General features: G+C 37.6%; 1 protein-coding gene across 1 annotated transcript in view; it reads right to left on the bottom strand.

Moving 5' to 3' along the window:
- The window catches only part of TMC1 (transmembrane channel like 1), an 83,630-nt gene that overhangs the window by 46,121 nt on the left and 25,247 nt on the right, over positions 1–12,262 (bottom strand). The window contains exons 2-5 of the mRNA XM_087885125.1: positions 6,854–6,904; positions 5,670–5,982; positions 3,631–3,768; positions 1,947–2,037 (exon numbers count right to left, since the gene is read on the bottom strand). Of these exons, the coding sequence (XP_087741251.1) occupies positions 1,947–2,037; positions 3,631–3,768; positions 5,670–5,982; positions 6,854–6,904 (593 nt within the window). The remainder of the gene's footprint in view (positions 1–1,946; positions 2,038–3,630; positions 3,769–5,669; positions 5,983–6,853; positions 6,905–12,262) is intronic.

Raw genomic sequence — 12,262 nt, forward strand, 5'->3', positions numbered from 1 at the left:
GGCCTAATTTTCCCCCTCTTTTATAAAAGATTTTTAAAATTTTAAATATCTTTTAGTATTTTATATATTCAATTTTAAATTGGTTTTAAAAGTTTGGGGTTTTAAATTTGTCGGGGCCAAAATTATTTAATTTGATTTTATTCTATTTTTTAAATTTTGTATTGTATGTGTTTTTAATGTTTGGCTGTGCACCGCCCTGAGTCCTTCGGGAGTAGGGCGGTATAGAAATCTAATAAAATGAAAATGAAATGAAATGAATAAGTATACGCCTCTCTTCCTATCTCTATAAAGCATACACAATCCATTTGTCGGAATAGCTTTGGCAACGATGTCTCTAATATTTCTGCACATTTCTGTTTCTTTCAGAATGAAACCTGGATGCCTCACCAAAGCAAGCTGCCATATTAATTAGAAATATTATATAAATAGTTTTGACCTCTCTGTGTACAGAAAGTCCTCAACTTATGACCACAATTGAGCCCATAATTTCTATTGTTAAGCGAGACATTTGTTAAGTGAGTTTTGCCCCATTTTACGAACTTTCTTGCCACAGTTGTGAAGTGAATCACTGCAGCTGATAAATTAATAACCCAATTGTTAAGTGAATCTGGCTTCCCCATTGACTTTGGGTGTGAGAAGGTCACAAAAGTTGATCACATGACCTAGGGACACAGCAATAGTCACAAACCAGCTGCCAAGCATCTGAATTTTGATCACATGATCATGGGAATGCTGCAAAGGTCGTGCCTGTGAAAAACGGTTATAAGTCACATTTTTCAGTACCGTTGTAACTTTGAACAGTCACTAAATGAACAATTGTAAATTGAGGACTACTCACTATCTAAAAGTTCTATTTCTCAACTATTATGAAAGACATCTAAAGCAGAAAGTTTCTGGGCCCTTTCAGTACCAATACCAATACAGCTTTGCTCTCTATTCCAGGGATCTCCAACCTTGGCAACTTTAAGCCTGGAGGACTTCAAGTCCCAGAATTCCCCAGCCAAGCAAAGCTGGCTGGGGAATTCTGGGAGTTGAAGTCCTCCAGGCTTAAAGTTGCCAAGGTTGGAGACCCCTGCCCTATGCCATTCGTCTGGTAAACTTGCAAGATTTGTTTCTCTCGCCATGCACGTGTATACATCCGAACTAGACTGTGTTGTTTTCTCTGTGTCATATAATATATGTAGGTATATGCATAATTTTGTATTTATTTATTTTGTCATGTTTATGTTTATATTAGACGTGGAGTCTCTTTGAGAGCTGTATGCAACATAATTTCATTTTAATGTATGCCGATTAGTGTACATTCAAAGTGACAATAAAGTATCCTAATAATAATACCTTTCATCACCTGAAGCCAGGTAGAGTTGTGCCTCTATCAAAACATTTGAACTGGCCTATGAAGCTTAATCCACTTTATTCTGTAAAGATTTCTTTTCTTATTCCTAGCTAATTTACTCTGGATGAATGTACTTAAAACTGCAGTTCTAAATACATATTGAAGTACCTAATGTTAGTGATCTTCATAAATACTTTGCACACTTCTTCATTGGACTGTTTGCAGTGTGATTTTACTCAAACAGCATCAGAATTTAATATGCTAATATTTAAGCCCTACCATCTGCAAGACGCACTTGCTGATCTATTTTATTTTATTTTACTTTATTTTATTTACTTTATTAAAAATATCTTCTTATTTTTATTTTACTTTATTCCTTCTTTTTCATCAATATTATAGATTGAGAACACCTATGTCTTCAAAGTTGAATGGTGGATGGTGTTTTGCAGTATTTGCTCTTTTAAAACAAAAAACAAAAAAAGAAGGCTAAATGCAATCTACGTGAAAATGGAGCTATTTAGTCTAGAAGAGGCATCTAGGGAGATGGGAGTAATAAGCTATTTCCATTGAGCTACTTCACAGAATTTGAATAAGGAGAAATTAGGCTTACTTTCATCATCATCACTTTATATGCGTAAAACTTCTTTCCTTTGCCTTTCCCGAGAGCCCCTTCAAATTTTTCCACAAAACGCTGGGCATCTCTAAACAAGTTTTAAAAGAAACAGATACATTGATATATCAGAAATAAAAACATGGTTCTATTTGTTAAAACGCTGAAACCAGTAGAAATCAAGGCAAGCTACTGTATATAAAGAAGGAGCAAACCCCACACTCACTCGCATTGATGAAGTTACCTGGTTGGGTAATGAGATGTCTGCAAGCAAATAAGCAAGCTCAGAGAGCACCAAGGATTCCACAGTTAAACCTGCCTTACACAGAGTTCCTGACAGGCATGTTATGACTTACAGCTGTAGCCATATAAAGCTCCCTGAGTACCTTGTAACATTTGAAATTGAAGTTCTGTGAACAACCCATCGAACCAAAATGTTAAATAATGCCAAGTATCACTTCAGCCACTTGCAAAAGCATTTAAGAAAAGGGGAAAAAAAGAACCAGGCAACCTTAGACAGAAATGAGGTAGTGTCAAAAACACAGGAAATATGGACGTGGGTTTTCCATAAACAAGCATTCAGGGTAAATTCTATATAACCCATGATGGAGTAAAATGTACACTCTGAGTTAGCTTATGAAAGCTTTATTAAATTAAAGGAACTTTAATCTAATTACTAACACACACTACATCAAAGTTTCATTAGCCCATGCATAATTGTCCTTAAATGGCTTGGCTTAATAATTAATTGCAAGTGTAGGGTTACAACTCATCAAGCATGTGGTGTCCGGTACTGAGGCTGTTTCAATGTTGCCACAGTGAGACTGAATTACTGAACTTAAGAGGTCACTGCTGAAGATTTGAATAGGTGGGCCAACTTTTCATGAACAGGTCAAGAGGAAGGGCCTGGTGGCTCAGCAGACTAAAAGCATTGTGATTAACACCAGCTGTCTGCAATTACCGTAAGTTCAAATCTCACCAGGCTCAAGGTTGACTCAGCCTTCCATCCTTTCTAAGGTAGGTAAAATGAGGACCCAGTTTGTGGGGGCAATAAACTGACTTTGTATAAATATACAAAAGTATGAAGGCTATTGCTTAACGCATTGTAAGCCGCCCTGAGTCTCCGGAGAAGGGCGGCATATAAATCAAATTAAAAAAAAAAAAAGAGGGATTCAGGCATCAGCTGAAATCCCACAAGTGAGAAGTGTCCTATTGATATTGATCAATTGTAACTTTTCAGGTCATCTTTTTACAAATATTGGATTTTCACAATGCCAATCCTCAGTTGTAGCACCCTGAAGAGTATGATTGGAACATAATTTAAGGTAGATATAAGTTCACCTTTTCAGCAGCCTGGTTGGGTCTTAGCAAATGGTAGCAATTCCCTCTATGTGTTTAGATTTGGATACTAAGCAGAGTCAGGCCTGGTTAATGTTGGGTTGGGAGGCCTCCAAGGAATAGCAGAGCTGTCTAGACTGTTGTCAAGAAAAACCGCATGCCCATGGAGTCACAAGGAGCCTTGGTTCAAAAGAGTGTCTACATCTTATATTTTACCATTTCTATCGCCCCAGTGTGTAATGAATTTTTAAAAAACCAACACGGATCTATGGGAGGAAGAATTTAAAAGCAATTGGAATTCACAGCTCAGACTCTAGGTTAATTATTACATAACTCAAGACCTTACTTCAAGATTTTCAGTTTCTTTTTCATATTCCAAGACTTGTTTCGCAAAGTGGAAATCAGCTTCTTCTTTTCTTCCACAGCTTCTTTCAACTTGTCCAGTTCCTCCTCTGTCATTTCCTCTTCAGAAGTAGAATCTGAGCTTTGGGGGACAGGGAAAGAGAGTCACCAACCATAAGGGTATAAAAAGGATGAGATCTTTCCTGAACATTTATGAGGTCTAGAAGTAGCTATATATTGCTTAACATTACTAGCTTTCTATGTTACGTGGTAAATGAACTCCCATTGGCCAAATGGGTAAATTCTGAGTCAGCAGATGTCCAAGTTTTGAATATTGATAACGAACAATGATAATGAAACTAACCTCAAGGTTGGGGAGAATAAAATGTATTAATTTATCACATATTGCTTTTCTTAAAAATACATTGCACTTGCAATATTTGCAACTTCCCTTGCAACAAAACAGAAACCGAGCAATCTTGAAGAAATTGAAGCAACATCCTGAAAAATTAATGAGAAAGCCAATTTTCCAATACCTGCTAAAATTCAATTTGGCTGAATTTTAATAGATGTGCCTCTGTCAGTTCTTATCTACGAGCAATGTTGCTTATCTGAGGGATACCAGGAAAAAGGGGACTTCATGACAGCAAATGCATCATTTTCTTTCTCCTATTTTATGCTAAACTTGGACAGCCTTCATGGCTGGAAATTTGAGAAACTGAAGTCTCAGACATATAGAGGGATTTTGATTGGGAAAAGCAGCCTTAACATTTCAAAGTCACATTAAGGGAAAAAGATGTTCTACTAAAATGTATTTCCAACATACACAAATGTAAAAAGACAGATGAGCTACTAAAATTAAGAACAAATAGAGACACTACTAATAAGAACTGCATCCAATATCAATACTGTCATGAAAAGTCTATGTCTTTCCTCATATAGTTGAACTGTAGCTCCCAGCACCCCTTACCACTAAAATGCTAGTTGCAAGCTCTGGAAGTTGCAGTTCATCCACATCTGGATGGCACATATTCCCTACCTTCCATGAATGCATCAATAGTCTATGAGTCTACCTGATTGCAACTAGGGCCTAAAAAACTGAAGCTGGAATGCAGACGTCCAAGACATATAGACAGGGGTGAAATCCAGCAGGTTCTAGAGAACTGATAGCGGAAATTTTGAGCAGTTTGGAGAACTGGTATTGGAAATTTTGAATAGTTTGGAGAACTGGCAAATACCACCTCTGGCTGGCCCCAGAGTGGTGTGGGAATGGAGATTTTGCAGTATCCTTCCCCTGGAATGGGATGGGAATGGAGATTTTGCAGTATCCTTCCCCTGGAGTGGGGTGGGAATGGAGATTTTGCAATATCCTTCCCCTGCCACGCCCACCAAGCCACACCACGCCCGCCAAACCATGCCCACAGAACCGGTAGTAACAAAATTTGGATTTCACCACTGCATACAGAGAAAAATTGTATCCTTCTTCTCACAAAGAGAAACAGAGTAAAATCTTGATAATGAACAACTTTATGCAATTACCATTCTTCCTTACCACTTTAAGCCTGTTAAGCGACACCAAACAAGCAGGAACCAGGAACCACAAACCAATAAACAAGTAAAGGTTAGTACAATAAGCTACCATATACTGTATAAACTGCCAGCAAATTTAAGTGTACCATCTATTCATGATGTTCTTAGCTTGGTAATAAAACATCTGCAGAACATCAACAATTCAGTATTGATCTACACATATTCTCCATGGATATTAGGATCCATGTGATCCTAAATGGCAATAGGAGAGGACAAAACTTTATATGAGAAAGGAGAACCCAGAAAAAACCAGAAGCAGAAACAAGCGTAGAAGTGAGACTGCTAGTACGGGCAAAATACTATACAGTAAGAGTTATGTATTTGTCACCCTCAGTAAACAAAGTGATTGCTTAACTACAAGTCTCAGATTATTTTATAAAGAACAAATACCGGTTAATCTGTTGACTCAGATAATAATAATGCCACCAAGCACTATGAATAAGAAAACAGTACCTTGATTCTTTTTTCTTCTTATCTTGGTTTTTCTTTTTCTTTTTCTCCTTCTTCTTCTCCTTGCTTCTTTTGTCCTCATTCTCTTCATCGTCACCATCATCCCTGGACTCATCCCTAATCTTCTGATTTTCTCTGTTCTTCCTGGTCTTGTGGGCTTCCCCCTCGGATTCACTGCCTTCATTTCCATCTTTCCTCCGACGTCTCCTATATCTTCTCCTGCGTTCTGCAGCCGTCTCTTCTTCTTCATCATCCTCTTCCTCGGTTTCATTTTTCTTTCTTTTTGATGCTCTTTCCTTTTTCTCAGACTGTTCTTCTTCATAGAAAGAGAGAAACACTCAGCTTAGTCAGCACAAAAGGAACCTGGTCTCCCTTCTGTCCTTCATCCCAGATATAATTATTATTTTCACAGTACAATCTCATTCCGTGAATGCATTGTTTGGTAGACATTCGTAATACAATGGTTGAAATTTCAAGGGTGATCATTTTCTGACAACTCAGCTTTATTGTCACATATTTTAAACTACAGCATTTCAGTCTGAAATTAGATACTATTGCCAAAATAGCAAATTCTTCATAATTGTATTAGACCGACTAAACTAATATTTTTCTCTAGAAGGATTTATTCAGTGCTCAACTGCATCAAACAGTGCAAAACACTGGTGACATAAGGAATATCTAAAGTATGACTCTGATGACTTTGTTCCCAAACTAAGCAATACATTCTGTATTTACTCAAAACATGGTCAGTACTATAAATGCTGAAAGCGCCTATAATGTTTAGAAATGATTCTCTTCGTTCTCTGCCTTCTTCCCGCAATACAGTGACTCACAAGCTACCCAACTGCATTTTAGCTAGGGAGCTGTGAGAACCCAACCCATGTTTATGCTCAATACATCTTGCAAATCCAAAAAATTAAAGTAAAATTAAGTAGCAGATACAGCAGCAGAAATCACAGTGTAAACCAGTTTTAGCTATCTTCCAACATGCTTATAAACTTAAATACTATTTCAGCCTTGTCCAACCAAGAAGCTATCCAAATATGTTGCACTACAAATCCTAATATTCCCCAGCCAGGACTACTGGAATTGATGACACCTTTAGCATCAATACATATTGGAGGTTCAAAGAAGGTTGTGTCTAGAGCTGAAGTTGTTCTCCACGACATAAGTTTTAGAGTAGTTACCTTCTTCACTTTCAGTAGCATTGTCTTCTTCATTGTGCCCTTCAATATCCACTGTGGAGAAAAAACAGAAATCATACACTGAGAAAACTGGGTGATCGGTGACATCTTTTTGAAAGAAGAGGATAAATTTCACACATATTAATTGTTATGTACACCTATGAGTTTAGAAGTGGTTTAACTGTGAGCAGAAGATGGAATCAGTAAAATAGGACATGTTCACTTTTACTGGGAATGCCCCATCCATTCCATGGAACAGAGATCAATAAAAGTGGTGAAGAACTGAAACAAGACACTTCAACTGAAGTCCCACTGAGGAAGTCACATAGCCTGGTGATGAAATGTTCAGAAGCTAAACAGCAAGCTCAGAGAACAAACCACCAACAACAGATACAGTACAAGTTTCCCAATCAATCATAAAAGGCTCTCCTCTCTTTTTTGATCAAAAAGTCATAGCCAACCCATAGGTCAGGGACTACAGCTATTCCATGGGGCTGGGTCAGAGCTAGAGTAAAGTAGGAAAGATACCCTGTTTCACTGGGTGACCTGAATTCTTCCCCATAATGATTGTGGTTTAGCCTAGAGCAGAAGTATCCAAACTTGGCAACTTTAAGACTCGTGGACTTCAACTCCCAGAATCCCCCAGCCTACATAGCAGGCTGGCAAATTCTGGCTGCTGAAGTCCATAGGTCTTAGAGTTGTCAAGGTTGATCACACTGGTCTAGAGGGAAGGACTGCCCAGTGAAGTGGGCTCCTCTCTTATTACCCTCATCACTTTGCTAAGTAGTGATGACAGAAGTGGGGAGAAAAGGCTCTTTGCCCATTAGGTCTCTGATTCATGAATCAGCTGGGGGTTGGAAAGTAATTGATGCAGTGAAAAGCCCAATGTAAAGAATTGAACCTTCCGGAGTCAAGAGCAAAATAATACTGGGAAACAGTACCCAGGAACCAGTGGGGAGGCCCCCTACCTCCAGCAATCTAAAGCAGCCAATAGGAGCTGGGGCCCTGATGATGTCGTGAGCACATTACTGTCAAAGCGTTGTAGATCAGGTGTACCACAAAGCTTTTGCCAGAAGAAGAGGGAAAGCATTCTTTGTGACTAAAGCTTTGCGGTCTACCTGATTGAGTTAAAGTTGTGTTTTCCCTCTCTTTTAAGGAAGAGCGTGGAATAGCATGGAAGATCAATGCTGGAGGGGTGAGGTCAAAAGTGTTAAGAATTGAACTTTAGGTTGGTTTGTATGGATTTTTAGAAATTTTGTTTTTGAGCTGATTTTTTAAATTTTCCTTCCTGTCATAAAAAAGAAGTGGGAATGGTTCACACCAAGGATGTTACATGCTGTATTTTGTGTAATTGATCTGGAGAACTAATGTCAAGGTGTATTCAGTGGGGAGACTGAGCAAATAACAACTTCTATGAAAAAGCTTAACAAAGAGAGTATAGACCAAAAGCCCTACTGAGGTCCAAAGGAATTTGCAAGCCCTGAAGGTGTGGCTTTTTTTTGCAAAGAAGTTTACTAATAAGCTAATAATCAAGGCAGAATTGGATCAGGTCTTTTCCACAACCAATGAGGAAAAAGTGAACTCCAAGACGGATAGAATGTTTCCTGCTAATAGATAGATAATAAAGGAATATTTGGTTGAGGAGAGGGAATGATCCTCATGCCAATTCCAAGGCTAACAAAAAAACTTCCCACAGGAGATACAGAAGGAAGCAGCTTGAGCAGGTCTCCGATAGGTTCAAAATGTCCAAGAAATGCTGAAGTCACACCAAGAAGAAACAGAATTTCCTGCACCAATGACTCAGGAAGAAAGAAGGTTCAATACAAAAAGCCCATGGGTCCAAGGTCAATGGAGAAAGAGAGGAAGGATTGCAGGAAGACGTTTGAGGAATCAGTGAAAACTGTAAGGCTCAGAGAATGAAAGGGGAAAAAGCAGAAGGATTCCCAGGTGCCAGTTCTGCCCTTAGGGAAACTCCTGACCACAATAAGATTCCCCTGTTGCAAAGGAGAAAGAGATTGAATCTTTCTTTGTGATTTTGAGTGGGTGGCGATGGTATACCCAGCTACTGAGTAGCCCATTGGACTCTCAGTCTGAATGGAAAAGCCATAAGAGATTAAATTTAAATTGGATCAAAAAAAAAAAAAAAACAAGTGCCGAGGGAAAGGGGTACATCTTCTCTTCCTCAAAGGTGCAATCCATACCCAATTCCAGCAGCAACCCATGGCTGCAGTTAAAAATAACAGTGGAGCCCAACCATTCCATGTGGCATTGACTTTGGCACTCAGATTGTTTTAGTTGCACATGTGCAGATTCATCTTTTTCTAATAAAATTTAAGGTGTCTACATTCTTCCAATCATACTATGTTCCATTGCTTTCCCTTTTCTCATCATCTGAAAGAAACCTAGCCCACCTGAAAAATGCAACAGCACGCGTTTTCGTTAGTTAAAACAAAGATTTGATTTAACAGCATCCTTCCTGCTTTGTTAAACCAAGAGTGGAAGGAATGATACAAATCATGCCGCTGTAAAAAACAGAGCCACATTTTTTAAATTTGACAGTTGAATAAGAGAGGGGGAGGGAGGGAGGGAGGGAGAGATGCATACATATATTGTGTGCATACAAAGCAGAACTTTTTTCTAGAAAGTCAGTAATATATTGGCCGTTTGGGAGGGAGGATGCGTGGAATTTGGCTATATGCTTTCTGTTGGAAGCAGTCATTCGTCTCCCTTTTAGACAATTAAAATCTTTGCAGTGTTTCGCAACCTTGGCAACTTTATGATGTGTGGACTTCAACTCCCAGGTTTCCCCAGGCAGCATGCTGCTTTAGAGGGATGAGGACAAACACCTTTCAAAAAAAAATTTTTTTCTGCTGGAATAGGGCATTATCTGTTATTAACAATAATGCCTTCGCTGGTTGTTCCAGGAGAATTCTCTTGGAAGTACTGTATTCTAAAACTAATGGAATGGCTGCACAATGGATTTGAATGAATTCAAGCTTGAGGTTTATGATATGTATTGCAACATACACTAAAGCAGTGGGTTCACCTACATATACCTCTCCGTGCGGAGTCCTTGATGCTCTGAGCTTGGTTGTTTGCTTGCAGACATTGCATTACCCATCTAGTTAATATCATCAATGCAAATTTGTTCTCTATTTATATATAGTAGCTTGCCTTGCCAGTTTTGGTGGGAGGTGGATTTTTTTCCTTGACAGTTCTTTGATTAGAATATCATTCATCATTTATCATTCCTACCATTTAAAAAAAGATACTTCCAAACCTCTCCTTCCTCTATCATATAAAAAACTAATCAAAGAGCAACTGACAGAGAGACTTATTTTTTTAATGGTTCAAGAAAACAGTTGTAGGCTAAAATGATCTCATAAACCACCACTGCAGTTGTGATGGACAGTTATGAGTAGAAATTACTGACATTTCTCTCCTCCCAAAGGTGAAGGGGAGAAGGAAAGAAAAGGACTTGTGAACTTCAACTCCCAGAATTCCCCAGCCACCATGGGTGTCTCAGCATGGCTGGCTGAGGAATTCTGGGAGCTAAACTTCACAAGTCTTAAAATTGCCAAGTTTGGAGACGCCCTGCTCTAGCCCATTCTTGTCAAATGTACTAATTAAGGATGCTCAAAGTTCTGAAGAAGAAACTGGATCAGTAGATGTTCCCAAATCTTGTACAAAACAAACTGGTATGAATGTTTGCAAGGGAAAGTTAATATCTATCAATGGACTGAGGGGAGTGGTTTTGGTTAGGAGACACAATATCAGTATCTTTGGGGAAAGGCTAATTGCCACTGCTATTTGTATTACTTCTGCTATTAAATTTATTAAAGGTTTTAGATATAGGGCAGAGCACTTTGGGGACAATTTGCCAAGATCCAGCTGAAACATGGAGCTAATTCTGAGCCAGCTGTCAAGGAAACAAGGCAAAAGCTAAGGCAGATGAAGTTCTGTTGCAAGGACAAGATTACGGTCTATCTTCTTCTTTGAACTTGGTAAGTAAGACATATAGGAAATTCCGTTGAACCCAGTAAATATGCAGTCATTATAAGCATGCTTGGTGTTACAGTCAGTTAGTCTCAGATATTTCACAGTTGCAATAAACATTCTCAATTTCAGTTAATGAAGACAAGCCCAGTGTGTTGTTTACCAAAAAAATGAAAGTGAAAAATTAGAGAGAAGAAGAGAAATTCATCTGAGGAATGTGAATGTTATTCTAGACTTTTTAATTAAATTGAGTTTTGGCACAAGTTTTAAAGTTTTTCTGATCCTAAAAATCACTGACATTTGTATAAAATGAGCCCATGCTTCAGAAAGAAGAGAATCTAGTACTGAAACAAGAAAATTCAGAACCACACTTCCCCACAATTTATTTTTTGAATTAGCTACATAACATTTACATGACAAAGTATATGTTTTCCTTCAAAGAAATAATTATTATCTAATGTAGTATGAACCAATGTTAATTTGAATTATCTTTTTTGTTATTTTATTGCTTTGTATTTTTGAAAAAAATATAAGAGGTGGATAACACACTTGAAAGAATCAAGTACAAGTGATGAAATATGACTGGATAAACAACAAATCTAAAAATGCAAAAAAAAAAGTAAAACATTTCATATCCATTTTCTGTTGAATGTTGAGCTAAAAATGCTTGGTTAAATGCTTGATTTCAATGCTTGAAATCCTTAAAAGAAACTATAGGTTTTACAGAATACATTAAATCAGTTCAATAAATTCTACACAATTCTGCACAATTCTCTATATAAAATTATAATCCAAGAATGGTTCCCAATGAGAATTAAATTCTATGATGTGTCTATTTATTTTTTAAATACAGTTATTCTAAACATTGAAGAAAGTCCCATAATTTAGTTATCTAGACTACCAAAGGGGAAATCAAAAAACTTTTCCAATAAAAGATATATAAAACCTTACAGCCATTAACATATACAGTTTAATTTGGTGTATTTTGAAGGGATATACAGTTTAGTGAAATTTAGTCAAGATATCTTAGGTTGCAAAAATTTTCCAAATTTGCTCCATTCTACATTAAATTATTTTCCAATACTACTTAATGTTACAGCAGATGCGATTTATATTAACCATACACAGAGTGGGAAACGATGTGATTAAAATGTACGGTCCAGTTTCTCGTGTATTTTTTTTTCCAGGAAGGGTACATCTTCTTTTCCATAGTAGGCAAAATCCTGATCCCAATTTAGCATAATTAATTTACATGAACAATTTCCTAGAAAACCAACTTGTAATATTATAAAACCAGATGACTTTCAGAGGAAAAATACCCTGCTGATGTTAGCATGCTGGAAAAACTAACATTTCTCCCCATCTCACGACTGCCAAATTGCGTTGTTGTAATACAATATATACAAAGTCATGCCT

Source organism: Pantherophis guttatus, chromosome 2 (assembly GCF_059756535.1).
Source record: "Pantherophis guttatus breed Tessera chromosome 2, ASM5975653v1, whole genome shotgun sequence".
Taxonomy (NCBI): domain Eukaryota; kingdom Metazoa; phylum Chordata; class Lepidosauria; order Squamata; family Colubridae; genus Pantherophis; species Pantherophis guttatus.